General features: G+C 49.3%; 2 protein-coding genes across 3 annotated transcripts; one reads left to right on the forward strand and one right to left on the reverse strand.

The window, feature by feature from the left end:
* Positions 1-804: 804 nt before the first annotated feature.
* On the reverse strand, positions 805-14,567 carry numa1 (nuclear mitotic apparatus protein 1). Its single transcript, XM_064975256.1, is given in 26 exon segments — positions 805-1,383; positions 1,747-1,787; positions 1,936-2,247; positions 2,361-2,453; positions 2,762-3,076; positions 3,177-3,313; positions 3,465-3,690; positions 3,895-4,033; positions 4,111-4,248; positions 4,338-4,525; positions 4,620-4,829; positions 4,962-9,343; positions 9,346-9,421; positions 9,551-9,664; positions 9,882-10,022; positions 10,590-10,707; positions 10,789-10,900; positions 11,205-11,341; positions 11,537-11,678; positions 11,767-11,857; positions 11,963-12,037; positions 12,424-12,512; positions 12,597-12,676; positions 12,795-12,880; positions 12,981-13,034; positions 14,436-14,567. Coding segments are annotated over 25 exon segments (7,488 nt in total). The 5' UTR covers positions 13,023-13,034; positions 14,436-14,567; the 3' UTR covers positions 805-1,379.
* A 343-nt stretch (positions 14,568-14,910) lies between these two features.
* On the forward strand, positions 14,911-17,112 carry lrrc51 (leucine rich repeat containing 51). Of its 2 annotated transcripts, XM_064975265.1 has the most exons (5): positions 14,911-14,996; positions 15,259-15,330; positions 15,709-15,914; positions 16,117-16,265; positions 16,810-17,112. In XM_064975265.1, the coding sequence occupies exons 2-5, from the start codon at positions 15,279-15,281 to the stop codon at positions 16,946-16,948; spliced, it is 546 nt and encodes a 181-aa protein (XP_064831337.1). In that variant the 5' UTR covers positions 14,911-14,996; positions 15,259-15,278; the 3' UTR covers positions 16,949-17,112. The 2 variants fall into 2 exon arrangements, with proteins under 2 accessions (XP_064831337.1, XP_064831336.1); XM_064975264.1 differs by having other exon boundaries at positions 14,914-15,330.
* Positions 17,113-18,468: the final 1,356 nt, after the last annotated feature.

Genomic DNA, 18,468 nt, shown 5'->3' on the forward strand with positions numbered 1-18,468 from the left:
CAGGTAGCTAACAGCCTCTAGCTGTAACCAGATGTACCCGTTTCTCTAACCAGGAAACTAACAGCCTCTAGCTGTAACCAGATGTACCTGTTTCTCTAACCAGGTAGCTAACAGCCTCTAGCTGTAACCAGATGTGCATGTTTCTCTAACCAGATGTACCTGTTTCTCTAACCAGGTAGCTAACAGCCTCTAGCTGTAACCAGATGTGCATGTTTCTCTAACCAGGAAGCTAACAGCATCTAGCTGTAACCAGATGTACCTGTTTCTCTAACCAGATGTACCGGTTTCTCTAACCAGGAAGCTAACAGCCTGGGGTCACAACAAATTAAAACTTTACATTAAGATGACCCAAGGGGAAATAGCTCCAATGACTCATGTATTGTTTAAACACACGGACTCATTCATCGGACTCTAAAAATCGTTCAAACACTTGTTTTCCAGGGGCCTAACAGACAGTGATACTGGTCCACTCATCTCACCAGTCCATTTCGGCTCCACTAACAGATCACAAGTCCCCTGTGATGAGGAAGAGATTCTGGGGCTGTCGGTGAAATTAATGAAGTGGCAGGGGGTTGAAGTAGGTAGGCTGACTACGGCCTGGTGGTACTTGTACCCTTCAGATTGTATTACAGACCAAATTAAGACACTGGCAGGTTGACTTTCTGGACACAATTTAAATCAAACGCCTTTGAAAATAATCCCCAACTATACAGTCGAATACCCTACTCACAAATTAATGACCGTGTAGTATTTGAGAATGGAAATCTTTCTCTATGGAATTTCTGAACATTAAATCCAGACCTTTATTTTGGATTAAGTCACACCGCCATAAGGTAAAACGTTGAATTCCCTTCACAAAACTTCACCTTTCAAAATATTTGCAAGATTGGTTTATACTTTTTATTTGAAAGATAATGTATGTATGTGTGTGTGTGTGAGATATATATATATATATATATATATTATACAAAAAAATGTTTTAAAGCTAAAATGGGGGGAACTTTAAAAAGCCAAAGAAGATGAGATGTAAAAGTCAAATTGTAATGCATCATCATGATTCAGTGTACCAGATATACACGTACAGTAGGTGACCTATAACAGTATTGGATACCTCACCACCCCATTGAACAGGGCTTAACTAATACAATTACATCATTAGGAGGTCAAATTCAATAAAACATTGAGATTTTAAATCTCAAAAGAAACCAAATTATTAAAATCCAAAATAGCACTAAGTGAATATAATATAACCTCTGGTGAAAGTATACTTGTATATTTATTGCACATAAAACGATTATTCTTGGGAGATTATGTAAAAAAAAAAAATTTTTAAAGTGTTTAGGGCAATCAGATGTTCATTCACATCTTTCTCCTGAAGTTCATCTGTGGAGAGAGAGAGGGGGGGGGGAAACATGTTTTATTAGGGAGAAGAGGAACACACTGGATAATCCCCCAGACACCTAAGTGAATAGCAGGTCTGCATTGATGAAATGAGCCGACTGTCAGAACGCTGGAAGTAGTGTTCCCCGAAGGCAAGTTATTACACAGTCCTGCAGACAGTCAGGTGTAATGTAGCAGACAGGGAATTTAGAAAACACGGCACCACAAACTAACACCGTAACCCCAAGGGACGATCCGGTGATATGAATAATACCAGCACTCAACGTCCCCCCCCAGACAGACACACCCCTGCAGCACAGCCCAGTGTTAACGAAGCAGCTGAGTGAAACAGAAATGATAGAAAACCTGCTCAGATGAATGGGCTTTCCAACCAACACCTCAGGTTCCTAAACACACACGGTATCGCTGTAGTTAGACACAGGGTCTGATACGGGGTGGGTGGGGGGGTCAAACAGCATGTCCAATGTGGCTAGAAATCATCTCATATGCATATGATCATATGCCGCTTGTCTGGAGAAAGGAAGTGGTTCTCACCTTGCGTGCGCTGGTGGGGTTCTTTGGAGACTTGCTGCTGTTGGTCCGTGGGGACTTCCTCTGTGCCTTCCCTCCCAGCTGAGGGGACTTCCCCTGTGCCTTCCCTCCCGGCTGAGGGGACTTCACACTGCCGGCTCCACTGCGGGGAGACTTCCCATCTCTGGACTGCGGGACACGGGAGCTTTTGTTCCCTGGGGATTTACGGGTGGAGCTGCGAATCTTACTCATGCCTCTCTGTAGGAAGCCACTCTTGGAAGCTGCCTTACGAGGCGTGTTGTCAATGGAGAACACCATGGACTGTCTCCGCTCAGCCTGACAGAGAGGATGGGTGGATATTTTAGGCCTACTGTTTGGAGTATGCTAACAACCACTGCTGCTAAGAAAACAAACCGCATGTTATAGTCCAGAGGAAGAGAGAGACTCACAGGGCTAAGAGGCTGGCGGTTGTTGGATGAGCTGAAACGACCTCCTTTAGGGGTAAGAGGGCGCGGGAAACAGCTGGTTGCCATCCTCTTAGCCTGAGAAAAGAGAATTCAGTAAATGTAGAATTAAACAAACAGGTTAATGATTGAACCCTCACATTAACATCTACATCCTCCCCTCCACTCCACCCTCCCCTCCACTCCCACCTCCCCTCCACTCCCATCCTCACCTCCCCTCCACTCTCCCCTCCACTCTCACCTCCCCTCCACTCTCACCTCCCCTCCACTCTCACCTCCCCTCCACTCCACTCCACTCTCACCTCCCCTCCACTCCACTCTCACCTCCCCTCCACCTCCACTCTCACCTCCACTCCACTCTCACCTCCCCTCCACTCCACTCTCACCTCAGGTGTGTCTGGTTCCTGGTCTTTGGCTGAGCGTTTGAGTGACAGGTTGCTCCCCCTGAGGTTGTGCGTGTTCTGGTTGTTCAGGGTGCTGCTGGCTTTAGGTTTGGGGGGCATCAGTGAGAGGCGGTGAGAGCCGTAGGCTGGCCTGGTGGCGGTGGTGCTGTCGGCCGGTCCCGGGTGGAGTGAGAGCCGGTGGGATGACAGAGACTCCTGAATCTGTCCGGGCATCACAGAGGCTCTACGGATAGTCTCCGTGGGGTCGCCCATGCGCAGGTCATCGTCGGTGAACTCAAAGGACGGTCCCAGGCTGGGCTGCAGGGAGGAGGCAGGGTTTAGAGATTGGATGATTACAAGCAAAACATTTCTTTGAGAAAGTGACAGATGGCTAGATGGAGAGTGAGTAACAGTGTACCCTGGACTCCAGAGGATAGCTGCTCTTTAGGTGAGGCAGACAGGACTGGTTTCTGGCCTGCAGCTCAGCGATGCGTAGCCAGTCATCAGCAGCATGGTCAGGCTCATTCTCTGCCCCCACACAGAACTGGCCCGTACCTACACAACATGCAGAACATAAACATACTGTAGTACAAACTCTGGGCCAATCAGCCTCTTGGTGCCTCCTTGAACATCTGGAAGGCAGTGAAGAAGTGTCACCGGCTAAGGACAAGGGGCTCGTTGTAGAATGTGTGTAAACGTTTCGTACTCTGTGGAGCTGCAACGTGGACGGTGCTGCGCCGGTATCCAGGGAGACCGAGGAGCTGATCGCTCAGGGCAACGGCAGGTTTTCCGGGTGTGTGGAAGATCTCCATGGAGACAGGTCGTGCAGTGTGTGTTCTTCCGGTGATGTTGGGATGGGAGTGGACAGAGGCCAGGCTGTAGAACGTCTCGTTGTCACCATCCCCTCCTGCTCCTCTGCGACCAGGGGTCGTCTGTATGGGGGGAGAGAGGAGAAGTCAACCATCTCACTCACTCTGCTGCAACTCAGTGGTCTTCCTCAGCGGTCTTCTAGGTTGGTTGACCTGCTAGATGTGAGTTGAAAACCAAAAGGTGATACAGGGTGCTTCCAAGAATGTAGTGAGAGTGGTGAGAGAGGAGAGAACATGCAGTGAGAGGTGTCCCAGTGCTCCCTCCACCTTGCTCATGGTGATGTTGATGACCTGGGTGGTCCTTCGGCGTCTAGCTGAGGAGGTGGGTGGTCTCTTCCTGGCTGAGTCCAGAGCCAGCTCTCCCAGAGATGTGATGCTGCTCTCCAGCCGGCGCTCAGTACTGGTCCTGAGGAGAACAACCCCGATAAACTTCTTTATAGTAGCAGTTAAACTAGTGGCGCCCAACACACGTTCTAAACCTACCTGTTGATCTGACAGTTATTCATGGGGGTGAAGTAGAGGGTCTCCAGTGAATCCTCTCCCAGAGCACGACGTTTAGCAGCTACGCGCTCCGAGCTACGCACCAGGGGAGTACTGGACTCGTCAGGCTCCATTGGCCTCCTACAGGGCAGGGAGAGGGAGATGTAAACCAGTCACCTCGCTGCAAGTCAAGCTCAGAGGAGAGGGTGATGGAAGAGAAGGAGAGTTACCTGGTAGTGTTGAGGGAGTCGTCCAGGCTCAGGTCCAGGCTGTCGCCGCTGCTCTCCTGGTGAGTCTGGCTCTGGGGGACTTTCAGGTAGACACTCTCTCTACCCCCTCTCATCTTCTCAATCCTGCCTGGTCCCCTCTCTGGTCGACCCTGGCTCTGCTCCCGAAGGTGACGATCAGCAAACGCAAGCTGTAAAACACATAAATAACGTCAGTTTCATGTCAATATGAAGCTGACATCCTGTATGATAGGATGCCTAATATAACCTGGTTGAGAGGTATACCTGTGCTTCCAGAGTGTTGATCTTGGAGCCGAGGCTCTTCTCTTTGCTCCTGGCCTTCTCCAGCTCCTTCTGCAGCAGCTTCATCTCTGTGGTAACAGCGTTGACCTCATGCTCTCTGACCTCTAGGCTGCGCTGCAGCTCCGTCACCTGCTCCTGAGACTCCACAAGCTGCTGCTTCTTCCCCGAGTAGTGGCTCTTGGCCTTCTCAACCTGGGAACAAAAATATACACCACACCTCAAAACCTCCAAGACAAAACTGAATAATTATATCCACTGCCAGGGTGAGGTGTGTATTAGCTCAGAGATGTGTTATGTGGTTGTGTGTTTACTGGTCAGACTCACCTGTGTTTTGTAGTGTTCCACTACCTCAGTGTTGGCAGCAAGTTGTTCCCGTAGATCTCTGACCTGCTTCTCCCACTCTGTTCCCTCCATCTGTTCTCTCAGCAAGGCCAGTTCCTCCTGCAGTACAGCCTCCAGCCTCTGGGCGGCGCTACATTTCATCTCCAGGACCTGGTTACCCTCAGTCAGCCTCTCCTTCTCCAGGAGCAGGGCATCCAGCTGTTGTCTCTGGCCACTTTCTGTGCTCTCTGCCTGGGCTCGCAGCTCAGCCATGCTCCCTTCCAGCTCGCTCTGGTTCTGCTCTGCCTGGAGGGCCCGGGTTAACAGAGCCTCCTTCTCTTGCTGGAGCACAGAAAACTGCTCCATCAACTCCTTCTCCACCTGGCCTGCTGCCTGCCCTTCCTCCTTCTGCCTGGCTAGATCCTCCCTCAGGACAGCCTCCTGGTGCTCCAGGCTCTGCTGGTGGAGAGACACCTCTCCTCTCAGTGTCTCCTTGGCCTCCCTCTCCTGGAGGACTATGGCCTGCACCTCCTGCAGCAGTCCTTTCTGTAGGGAGTTTTCCTCCTGCTGCTTGGCCAGCTGCACCTGTAAGGCAGTGTGCTCCTCTCTCAGGGGGCCCTCGCTCTGCACCTCCTCCAGACGGCTGACATGTGTGGAGATCTCCTGGCGGAGTTGTGTTGCTTCCTGTCTCAGGGTGCTGAGCTCCAAGTCCTTAGCTGCTTGGAGGGCCACCATCTTCAGAGTGGCCTCCTCTCTGGCTCTCTCCTCCTTCACTGTCAGCTCTTTCAGGGCCTCCTGCTGCTCCTCCAGGCTCTGTTCTAAGGACTGAGCTCTCTGCTGCTGGCGGATTAACTCCTCTCTCAGCTCCTCCTGTTGCCTGGCCAGCTCCGCTCTCAGTGCCTCCACTGACTCATTCTCCATGTGGGCCTCCTGCAGCACCTCCTTCTGAAGGGAGATCTCCTGCTCTCTCTTAGCTAGCTGCTCCTGTAAGGTAGTGGCCTCCTCTCTCAGAGTGCTGAGCTGCAGGTCTTTAGCTGTAGCCAGAGACGACACGACCTCCAGCTGAGCCTGTAGGGCCTCCATCTTCACAGTGGCCTCCTCTCTTGCGTTTCCCTCCTGCTCCCTCAGCTCCTCCTTCCCACTCTGCACCTCCTCCAGACGACTGACATGTGTGGAGATCTCCTGGCGGAGTTGTGTTGCTTCCTGTCTCAGGGTGCTGAGCTCCAAGTCCTTAGCTGCTTGGAGGGCCACCATCTTCAGAGTGGCCTCCTCTCTGGCTCTCTCCTCCTTCACGGTCAGCTCTTTCAGGGCCTCCTGCTGCTCCTCCAGGCTCTGTTCTAGGGAATGAGCTCGCTGCTGCTGGCGGATTAACTCCTCCTGTTGCCTGGCCAGCTCCTCTCTAAGTGCCTCAACTGACTCATTCTCTATGTGGGCCTCCTGCAGCACCTTCTTCTGAAGGGAGATCTCCTGCTCCCTCTTAGCAAGCTGCTGCTGTAAGGTTGTGGCCTTCTCCGTCAGAGTGCTGAGCTGCAGGTCTTTAGCTGCTTGGAGGGCCTCCATCTTCAGAGTGGCCTCCTTTGTGCTTTTCACCTCCTGCTCCCTCAGGGCAGCCTCCTGGTGCTCCAGGCTCTGCTGGAGCTCTGCAGCTCTCTGCTGGTGGAGGGTCACCTCCCCTCTCAGAGCGTCTACCGCCTCCTCCTGGAGAGCTGCAGCCTGGGCCTCCTGCAAGACCTTCTGTAGGGAGCTGTCCTCCTGCTGCTGGACAAGCTGCTCCTTCAGCTCTATAAGGGCCTCCTGCTTCTCCTCCAGGCTCTGCTGGAGCTCTGCAGCTCTCTGCTGGTGGATGGACACCTCTCCCCTCAGCTCCTCCTGCTCCTTGGCCAGCTCCTCCTGTAAGGCTCGGTGCTGCTCGCTCAACAGGCTCTCCATCCGAATCTTCTCTGACTGAACGTCCTTTAGATCAGCTGCCCGTCTGGCGTTCTCCTGGCAGAGTAGAGAGGCCTCCTCTCTCAGAGTGCTGAGCTGCAGGTCTTTAGCTGTAGCCAGAGACGACACTACCTCCAGCTGAGCCTGTAGGGCCTCAATCTTCACAGTTGTCTCCTCTCTTGCGTTTCCCTCCTGCTCCTCCTTCCCCCTCTGCACCTCCTCCAGACAGCTGACATGTGTGGAGATCTCCTGGCGGAGTTGTGTTGCTTCCTGTCTCAGAGTGCTGAGCTCCAAGTCCTTAGCTGCTTGGAGGGTCACCATCTTCAGAGTGGCCTCCTCTCTGGCTCTCTCCTCCTTCACTGTCAGCTCTTTCAGGGCCTCCTGCTGCTCCTCCAGGCTCTGTTCTAAGGACTGAGCTCTCTGCTGCTGGCGGATTAACTCCTCTCTCAGCTCCTCCTGTTGCCTGGCCAGCTCCGCTCTCAGTGCCTCCACTGACTCCTTCTCCATGTGGGCCTCCTGCAGCACCTCCTTCTGAAGGGAGATCTCCTGCTCTCTCTTAGCTAGCTGCTCCTGTAAGGTAGTGGCCTCCTCTCTCAGAGTGCTGAGCTGCAGGTCTTTATCTGCAGCCAGAGACGACACGACCTCCAGCTGAGCCTGTAGGGCCTCAATCTTCACAGTGGCCTCCTCTCTGGTGCTCTCAGTCTGCTCCTTTAACACTCTCATAGCAACCTCCTGCACCTCCAGGCTCTGCTGGAGCACTGAAGCTCTCTGCTGATGAAGGGACACCTCCCCTCTCAGCTCCTCCTGCTGCCTGGCGAGCTCCTCCTTCCCCCTCTGCACGACCTCCAGATGGCTGACATGTGTAGAGATCTCCTGGCGGAGTCGAGTGGCCTCCAGTCTGGCGCTATCCTCCTGCTGCCTCAGCTCTTCCACCCGTGTTCCTCTGTGCTCCAGGTCCTGCTCCAGCCTCTCACACTCCTGTCTCTTCCTATCATTGTCCTGGATGGCTGAGTCCAGCTGCTGCTGTAGGGCTGACACGCTCTCCTCCAGTTCCATACGTTTAGACTCCTGTTCCCTAGCCAACTGCCTCGCCTCCTCAACTGACAGGGCCTCCGCTGCACGCCTCCTCTCCACCTCCTCCTGCTGCGAGATGACTTTCTCCTTGAGTGAGGTCAGTTCTTCCTGTCGTCTCTGGGAGGCCAGAGAGGTGGTGGACTGTAGCTCCTCCTCCAGCCTCCGGAGGCTCTCCTCCTTCTCCCTGAGAGACGACTCCTTCTCCCTGAGCGCTGCAGAGGTCTCCTCATTCCTCTCCTGGACCTTTTCGACCTGCTCCTTCACTATCTGCAGCTGCTCCAGCTGGGCAGTGTGCTCTTCTCTCAGGGCCTCCATGTTTTTGCCCTCCTGACACAACTCCTTCAGCAAAGAGATCTGGTCCATCAGGCCAGCGAGCCGCTCTCTCATGTTATTGATTTCATTATCCTGCGCAGCAAGCTCCTCCCGTAGCTCCTCCTGCTGTAAGCGGTACTCCTCTTGTTGCATGGCTAGCTGCTCCTCCCTGGCCCTCACCTCCTCTCTCAGGCTGCTGAGCTCTAGGTCTTTGGCTTCAGCGAGGGACGAGGCAGTGGCTCTCTCTGTCTGGAGGGTCTCTATGTTCTCTGTGGACTGGAGGAGGAGACACTCCTTCTCCCTCTGAGCCTCCTCCAGCTGGGCCATCTGTTCCCCCAGGCTCCTCAGCTCCTCCTGGAGTCGAGAGAGCTCCTCCCTCACCGCTTCCTTCTCCCTGTGGGCTTCGGACTGCGCCTCCTTTTCTAGGGAGATCTCCTCTTGCTGCCTAGCCAAGTGTTCCTGCAGAGCAGTGTGCTCCTGCCTCAGGCTGCAGAGAGCCGTAGCATGTGCAGTTATCTCCTGGTGCAGTCGAGTGGCCTCCTCTCTAACGGCCTCTTCCTGCTCCTTCAGCTCTTTTAACGCCTTCTCAGATGCAGCCATCTCCTCCTGTAGGACCTCCCTCTGTAGAGCGCTCTCCTGCTGCTGCTTGGTAAGCTGCTTCTCCCTGACCTGCACCTCCTCCTCAGCCCTCCTCAGTGAGTCACCCATGGTGTCCACGTGGCTGGTCAGCTCCTGGATCTCCTCTCTGGCCTTCCTCTCCTGCCGCTCCATAGCCAGGTTCAGCTCCCCTCTCTGAATGCACTCCTGCTGCACCTCTTCCCCCAGCGCCTTCACCTCCTGCTCCCTTTGTTGTACAGTCTGGGTAAGGCTGGCCACCTCAGCAGTCAGGGTGTGGAGCTGGGCAGTCAGGGACTCCCTCTCCTCCTTGGAGGCCAGCTCCAGAGCCTCTCTGTCAGCCCGCAGAGCACTCAGGGCTTCCTGGAGCTCAGTCACCAGGACCTGCAGTCGCTGGCTCTCTGCCTGTAGCGAGGCCCTCTCCTGGGCATGCAGGGCGGCAGCCTGCTCCTTCTCCCCTTCAGACGGGCGATGGTGCACTCACACTCTGCGTGCCTGAGGGTGGCATCAGCCAGCTCCTGTTTCAGCTGCTCCCACTGTGGGGGTAAACAAGGAAGGACATGTGGTTAAAAAAACAAAAACACTGAAACTAAAATGTGGATGTAATGTCACCCTTGAACATTGTGACAATTGATCCAGCTTTAAGTATCTGGGTAAACGCTAACCTCCAAGATAGGGCCCATAACCTCTCCTTTTTCCTGCATTTTGGCTTTACCCAGCTCGTCCTCTAGAGAGGAGATCTTGCTCTGCAGGATCAGCATCTGTTCATTCAGACACTCCTAACAGACAGAAAGAAGAAAACGTAAAAAGGAGAAGCACAAATTGAGATATTCTGGGCCTCTAGTCATAAAGAGTCTCCAAGTGCTGATCTAGAAGCAGGCCCCCCCCTGTCCAAGTAATTTTTAGTCATTGTGTTGTAAAAAGGCAAAACTGATCAAAGATCAGCACTCCTACTCAGACGCTTTATGAATATGGGACCTGTTCTATAGGCCTCACCTTCTGAGCAGTGGCCCGGTTGAGTTCAGCCTGAAGGTGGCAGTGTCTGCTGCTCCACTCCCCCTGAGCAGAGTCCTGGGCCTCAGTCAGCCTGTCCACCTCAGCCTCAGCACTCGCCAACCGAGCAATCACTTCACGCATCTGACACACACAAACGATGAGACAGTGGTCCTTTAGTAAATCACTATAGGCTGTGTATGGTTTAAATGACTTGATTTAAAAAAGGTTAAACTGCAGCCATTTTTATCTCAATATCAAACCTTTTCTGGGTAAAAATGTAGTACCTTAATGTTATTATTTTTTCTATTAAAATTGTCAAAAAAATAAACCAAAATAGCTCATTAGCAAAGAGCAATTTCTCAAGCAATCATTTTTCTAGGACTGTCTGGGAGTGGTCTGAGTGAGGGGTCTAATTGGACGAGCTTAAAAGGGAGGGATATGCAACCTGAAAACTTGCTGTTATTGGCAGAGGTTTTGAAACTCTCTGTTGTTATTGGTCCATTAACTTTTACCATCTGGTGAGGTCACCGGTCAGGCCAAAACTCCATCCCACCAAAACAGGCTGGAATCCCAGCCTGTCTTATCAAACAGCTCTCACACTAAAAGGGTATTATAAGTATATATATAATACACACACACACAAGAGGAAAATCAAATGTTTTCCTGCACTGGGCCTTGAAGGAAGCGTGTACAAGGAGAGTCCTTCACCTGGGCAGAAAGGGTGCCATTCTCCTCTGTCAGGTTATCCACCTTCCGCTCCATCTGAGAGGAGTTAGTCTTTAACGCTTGGCACTCCTTCAGCACCTCATGGAGACGGGTGCGCAGCCTAATAGAGAGAGAACACAGTTACACACACGCCTAGCATTACCTCAGCACGACCTTGACCCTCCTCTCTCTCCCTTCCTACCCCTCGTTCTTGCTGTGCAGTTCTTGTAGCTCATCCCGGGGCTCCTGCTCCTGCTCAGCCTGTTCCCTCAGCAGCTTCTCAATACGGTGCTGCAACTGACAGATCTGACTCTCTACAGGAGGGTGAAAGAGCAGTGTTAGGTTCTAAATATCAGAGTAAGAAATCTACGGGCACTATGAAAGCTCCAACCAAGTTTAAATCACCCAGTGCTCACAGTCAGCGTTCCAATAACCATTAACATCTGGTGTAAACCCTCGACTATATCATTGAATATTTCAATAGGATCCCTGATAATTAACAATATCCCAAGTTCAGCCAGAACTCATCAGCAGGAAGAGTAAGAATCCAGAGGAAGTAGTGGAGAAACAGCAGGTACATCCTTATTAAAGATCAGACAGAGCCAGGTAGGTAGGTACCTCTCTGGGTGAGGGTGGCGGCGCTGGTGGTCAGGTCTTTCTCCAGCTCATCCCTCATGTCTCTCTCCTGACGCAGCTGCCTCTGCAGCTTCTTCAGCTGGAACTGAGGAGTGTTCATCACATCCTGCAGGGGAGAACTGCACAGGCGGGTGGAAGAAAACAGGAAAAGGCACCAGTTACTCACACAGAGCAGTGTTCCCACCCAGCGTACAGATCATCAGCTATTCTCGACTAGTAACTCACTAGGGCCGTAGCTAGGATGCCATAGGTGGGATACGAGAAGAGGAACGAGTGAGCACTAACAGAGGAGACATGGAGGGACAGAATAATACCTGACAGACGAGGACGCAACAGTTTGTAGGTCCAGAAACTGAACTGAACCGATCTTTCTGCGCTGGAAAACCGGGGACTCCTCATCGTTGAACAAGGAGGATGAGGTGGTACTGGAGAAGTCACTGTTGAAACTAAACAGGGCTGAGAGAGAAAGAGTATGCGTGTTTCTGTACTGCAACCATAAGGTGAATTGTTGAACGTAACCTGAAACATGTGAGTGAAGGCTTACGCTTCTTCCTTAGATATTTCTCCAAGTTCTCACTCAAGTAGAGGCTATTCTCATTGTCCAAAACAAAGCGGAGCATGGAGGCAAGCTCAACCTTAGGGAGGAAAAACAGAAGTTAGTCACATAAGTGCATTGCTATCGGGCAACAAGAAAAATTTAAGTTCATGGTATGCGACTAAGAGCACAAGGACCCTCCTACCTCAAACTTGTATTCCAGTTGGTTCAGGTCAACATGGTTGTTGATCACACTATGGTAGTACAGGAGCACAAGCACCTGAGAACAACACAAGTATAAAAACAGGCCGCCACCCAGGGGATCTGGGTTAGAGGTGGGCTGGATCATCAACTCACTTCAGCATATTTCATAGTCTATACTGTATATTCATTTCCAAACATTACTATTTGTTTTATTTTTGTACTACATAATTATTTTTGATAAATGTTGAGGAGAGCTTGCAATTAAGTATTTCACTGTGTCATTTACACTGTATTTCTATGCATGTAATCAATACACTTTGCTTTGAGAGAGAGTTGGGTCAAGTGTAGAGCTGAACACAACGCAGTGGCCTCTGAGCATTCCATCCATCAGTTCATGATGTATACGTGGGCTCGAGATCACATTTGGTCAGTGAATAAAACCCAGTTGTATGAACCTGATACCTTGGATAACTCCACCTCCAGGTTTAGGCCATTGCTGATGTTGTCCCAGGAGATGAGAGCTCCCCGTTCTGTGCTGCACCTACAGTCACCTGGAAAAACACAACAGCAGGACTATTAGCCATGTGTCTGTGGGGGAAAACAACACCTCCCCATGACAAGTGAGTGTGACTCACCTTGCAGGAAGTCAGAGACCACTTTCAGCCTCTCCTGGACATGCTGGTCCAAATAGGACTTAGCGGGCTCTTCCTTTCTCCTGTCAGAATCACAAACGTCAATGATCAACACAAGAAGCAAACTACCAAGTCAGCGAAATCCAGACGAGGACAAATATCTATGGTTCTAAGCTACTACGGAACATTGTTTTTACTCACAGTTTATAGACGAGCTTCAACAACAAAAGGCCATCCTGTAAATCGTTGATGCTCCGCACCGGGAGGCCCACATTCAGGTGGTTAACCTAGTGACGAAAAATATATGTATTCAATTTAGCAAGGCATTCAAAACTAAGTACTTAGAGCTTATATTGGTTACGACCACAGAAAACAAAGCAGACTTACCCATTCCAACAGTGCACGCTCTTTATCAAGGTGAAGCACCATCTTTGCCGCTCACTAGACAATGGAAAACAGACAGACATTAGTATCAATCATTCCACTGTATGGAAAAAAGAAGAACGCTCAGTCTAAGAAGCTAGCTTGCTATCATAAGCTATCAGCAACTCCAACTACACTACGTGACCAAAAGTATGTGGACACCTGCACGGCAAACATCCTATTCCAAAATCATGGGCATTAATATTATGGAGTTGGTCCCCCCTTTGCAGCCATCTCCTGTTATGACAGATAAGGTCTTCCACACCGATCTCAACAAACCATTTCTGTATGGACCTCGCTTTGTGCACGGGGGCGTTGTCATGCGGAAACAGGAAAAGGCCTTGTCCAAACGGTTGCCAAAAGTTGAAAGCACAGAATCATCGAGAATGTCGTTGTAGGCTGTAGCGTTAAGATGTCCATTTACTGGAATTATTGGGGCCTAGGCCGAAACATGAAAAACAGCCCCAGACCATTAGTCCTCCTCCACCAAACTACAGTTGGCACTATGCATTGGGGCAGGTAGCATTCTCCTGGTATCCACCAAACACAGATTCATCCGTCGGACTGCCAGATGGTGAAGCGTGATTCATCACTCCAGAGAACTCTTTTCCACTACTCCAGAGTCCAATGGCTGCGAGCTTTACACCACCCCAGACGACACTTGGCATTGCGATCTTAGGCTTTTGTGCAGCTGCTCAGCCATGGAAACCCATTTCATGAAGCTCGCGATGAACAGTTCTTGTTCTGACCTTGCTTCCAGAGGCAGTTTGGAACTCATCGTGTTGCAAACGAGGACAGTTGACTTTGATGTGCTACGAGCTTCAGCACTCACGTTCTGTGAGCTTGTGTGGCCGACCACTTCGCAGCTGAGCCATTGTTGCTCCCAGATGTTTTCACGTTACAATAACAGCACTTACAATTGACGGGGCAGCTCCAGCAGGGCAGACATTTGAGGAACTTAATAGTTGGAAATGTTGCATCCTATGAGGGTGCCACATTGAACGACACTGAGCGGTTCAGTAAAGCCATTCTACTGCCAATGTTAATCTATGGAAATTACAGGCTGTGTGCTGAAATAGTCGAATCCTCTAATTTGAAGGTGTCAACATACATTTGTATACTGTATATAGTGTAGCTATTTAGTTAACGTTACTAGCTACCTAAATATAAAGTAACTTGTTACTTAGAGAAAGGAATCTCAAAAATATATTTGGGTAATAGCTAACGTTAGCTAGCTACTCGACAGCTATAAATTGTACTTAAAGAAAGGAATTTCTGGTTACTACTTAACGGCGAGCGAGCCAACGTTACTCCCGGTGCTAACGTTAGCTACTAGCTAACAGTCAGTGAGGCTAGCAAACTAAACGTTACAGTAGCTTATTAATTAAACAACTATTAACGAGTAGAAGTATGTCTTACCTTTGCAATTAGCTCGCTATTGGTAGAAAACATTTATAAATTCCGTCTCTAAAATACCAAAATCTAGGTAGCACCCGCTTACCAAAATAACTTTGTGTTTCGAACACCAGGTCTATTTTTGAAGTGCTAAGAAGTATACTCTTTCAAATTTCGGCGCTGGTGATTATCAAGCCTTCCTATTGGAGGCATTCAGAGCTGCAAGACGCCAATTGGTTATTTGTGCAGAACTCGCCATTTTGTGAGCGAATAAGAATTTACTGTAGTTTTCAGTTCATAATTTCTTATGAATAAAACATTAATAGTAATTATTCAAACATATACACTATTCTATTGTAAGGGAACATTTCTGAACATTATTCAATGGGTTTTCTGCAACAATGTACAATTTAATAAATAAAATAAATACGTTTAATGAAATATTTAAACTACAATTCCCACATTCCGAAGACTCGTCTCCTTGGAAACCGACTGTTGTAGTGTAGTTCTCGCTCATTGTGATGAAAATACAAACAAGTGTCTTGCACATGATAGCTAGCGAGCTGTGTGTGTGGGTTTTTAGGGGTAAAATAGCTAAATTATGTTTAATTCATTGTAGGCAGAAAACTAGTTATAGAAATCTAGAAATGTAGCTATGTCATTTTTATTTTGTATGCCTTGAACAGAGATGAAGTCAAGTGAATTGACGTTGTTTGAGTTGTAGCTAACTTAGCAGGAACGTTAACGTTAGCATGGACAATATAGCTAGGCTAAGTGCAAAGATGATACAGTAATCCTCTTTTCAATTAGCTGGATTCATTTAAATATTATATTTATTATCATACAGGTTAGCCAAAAGGCTGTAAAATGTATGGCGCTCCTGTGGATTTATCATTCAAATGCCTCAGCTCAATGACAGGTAAACCAGCAGGTTCTTTCACATGACTATTAATGCGGATGAAGGAAAGGATTCCACTATATTGAGATGCAATTCAGAGCGTTCTACTTCTTCCGCAACACTTTTTTACCAGTGGAGGTTGCTGAGAGGAGGACGGCTCATATTAATGGCTGGAATGGAGTTAATGGAATGGTATCAACCACATGGAAACCACGTCTGATTTGTTTGATACTCTTCCATTGACTCCATTCCAGCCATTATTATGAGCCGTCCTCCCCTCAGCAGCCTCCACTGCTCTCTACCCTCTTGTGCCTGTGTCTCAATAGTCATGGCTTCCTTTCCTATTCTCAATGCCACCTCTATGTCCTCTCACACAACTTCTCTCTCTTTCTCTCTCAGATGCTCTGACGGAGGAGCCAAATCAGGGCTTGCGGCCACTGAAGCGAAATGCAGAGAAGAAGTTCTGCAGCCGCTCGCTGCGTCTCAACAATAACATCATCACAGACTTGAGTGGCTTCAATGATACGGTCTCAGCCTTCCTCTCAGAGCCCTCACAGCTCGCCTGGGTCGACCTGTCCTTCAACGACATCTCACACATAGACCCAGTGAGTTGAGTCCACGTAGTCACATACATACAGTGGCTCTGGCCAAAAGTACTGCACTATATAGGGGATATTGTGTAATTTGAGACAAGTCTACTGTCTCCTTGAACAGCCACAACCTGGCAGGGGGGTCAAATGAAGGGCTCTAGTACATTAGCAGTGATCACTCTAAACCCTGTGTGTGTGTGTGAACTTTGTGTCCCAGGTCCTGGTGGAGCTGAAGGAACTGCGGGTGTTGTATCTCCATGGTAACAGCATCTGTAACCTTTCAGAGGTGGATAAGCTGGGAGCCCTGCCCTTCCTACATACACTGACCCTGCACGGCAACAACATGGAGAATGAGGGGAGCAACAGGTACACACACACTTAGCATCACAGGGATTAAATGATAAAGGTGAGGACAGCTGCTAAACCTACACATGCACACAGTAAACTCATCCACACACACATATGCAAACACAGGCCGGCACCAATGCGCCTCCCCTTAGCCCCAGATGGGGGGGTGGGATGGGTTACAGGGGTTGTTTATTCCACTCATACTCTTAGTGTGATCTCAATGTTCTGTCTGAATGCTATCTGTTTGCAGAGGGCTATGTGGCTCTGAGGCCTGTGTGTAATAGGTGCTGGGTTAGAGTTGCAGCTGTGTAGCATTCTGACTGATGCATCAAATGAGCAGATATATCCTGTTACACACCAGCTCTCTGCCTGTCTGCATAGCAACACGGCCAAATCCTATGGAGTTTTGAGCATTCTCCCTCTCTGCTCAGTGCTAAATGACTACTGGTTTACAGTGTATGTATGTGTTCAGCCCTGGAGCCTTATGGTAAAAAATAAACTGAAGTTTGTGTACCTGGACAAACACCCAGTTATAAGAACCCCTCTGTGTGTGTGTGTGTAGGGGGTATGTGATTGCGGCTCTGCCTCACTTGAAGAAGTTGGACTTCAGTGCTGTTACACGGCAGGAGCGAATCATGGCCCAAGTCTGGCATCGCCCTGGGAACCTTGGCAAAAACACCAGGAAGAACCAGGACAACTGACCTGTTACCACAGAAACGGAGGGAGGGGGACACACACAATCGTCATGCCAATCAACCAAATGGTTCCAGAACAACATCAGGAGGCCTTATGACTGAAGCATCATGTAAAAGTACAATATGAATCTACTCATCAGAAACTTTGTCTGGTGTCTGTCTTAGGGGGGGGGGGGATAGTACAGCTGCTTAATTAGGTTATTCCTGACCTTTTTGCCACCTTGACCTATATAATTATTAAACTGGAGCAGAGGCCACCCAGGCTAAAGGTACAGAGTCCTCTCAATCAAACTGTCCAATATGCACCTTTGTACACTGAACAAAAATATAACGCAACATGCAACCATTTCAAAGATTTTAGTTACAGTTCATATAAGGAAATCAGTCACAAAACCAGTCAGTATCTGGTGTGACCACCCTTTGCTTAATGCAGCGGGACACATCTCCTTCGCATTGAGCTGATCAGGCTGTTGATTGTGGCCTGTGGAATGTTGCTGGATATTGGCGGGAACTGGAACACGCTGTCGTACATGTCGATCCAGAGCATCCCAAACATGCTCAATGGGTGACATGTCTGGTGAGTATGCAGGCGATGGAAGAACTGGGGCATTTTCAGCCTCCAGGAGTTGTGTAAAGATTCTTGTGACATGGAACCGTGGATTATCATGATAAAACGTGATGGCGGCGGATGAATGGCATGACAATGTGCCTGAGGATCTCGTCACTGTATCTCTGTGCATTCAAATCACCATCAATAAAATTCTATCGTATTCATTGTCCGTAGCTTATGCCTGCACATACCATAACCACACCGCCACCATTGTTCACAATATTGACATCAGCAAACCGCTCATCCACACAATGCTATACACGCCGTCTGCCATCTACCCGGTACAGTTGAAGCCAGGATTCATCCGTGAAGAGCACACTTCTCCAGCATTCCATTGGCCGTCGAAGGTGAGCATTTGCCCACTACAGTTACAACGCCAAACTGCAGTCAGGTCACGACGAGCATGCAGATTAACTTCCCGGAGATGATTTCTGACAGTTTGTGCAAACCCACATTTTCATCCCGCAGGTGAAGTAGCCGGATGTGGTGGTCATGGACTGGCGTGGTTACATGTGGTATGCGGTCGTGAGGCAGGTGGACGTACTGCCAAATTCTCTAAAACGACATTGCGCCTTATGGTCGAGAAGTAAACAATCAATCATCTGGCAATTGCCCTAGTGGACGCTCCTGAAGCATGCCAATTGCGCTCTCCCTCAAAACATCTGTGGCATTGTGTTGTATGACAAAACTGCACATTTTAGAGTGGCCTTTTATTGTCCCCAGCACAAGGTGCACCTGTGTAATGATCATGCAGTTTAATCATCTTATTGATATGTTACACCTGTCAAGTGGATGGATTATCTTGACAAAGGAGAAATGTTCACGAAACAGGATGTAAACAAACTTGTGCACAAAATTTGAGAGAAAGCCTTTTGCGCGTATAGAACGTTTCTGGGATTTTTTATTTATTTCAGCT

Source organism: Oncorhynchus masou, chromosome 9, assembly GCF_036934945.1.
Source record: "Oncorhynchus masou masou isolate Uvic2021 chromosome 9, UVic_Omas_1.1, whole genome shotgun sequence".
NCBI lineage: Eukaryota > Metazoa > Chordata > Actinopteri > Salmoniformes > Salmonidae > Oncorhynchus > Oncorhynchus masou.

Bases quoted from the DNA above. Each gene is read 5' to 3' on its own strand.
- lrrc51 (XM_064975265.1), top strand. From the start codon at position 15,279: ATGTATGGCGCTCCTGTGGATTTATCATTCAAATGCCTCAGCTCAATG. The intron at 15,331-15,708 runs GTAAACCAGCAG...TTTCTCTCTCAG, and splicing joins ATGCCTCAGCTCAATGACAG to ATGCTCTGACGGAGGAGCCA. The intron at 16,266-16,809 runs GTACACACACAC...GTGTGTGTGTAG, and splicing joins GAGAATGAGGGGAGCAACAG to GGGGTATGTGATTGCGGCTC.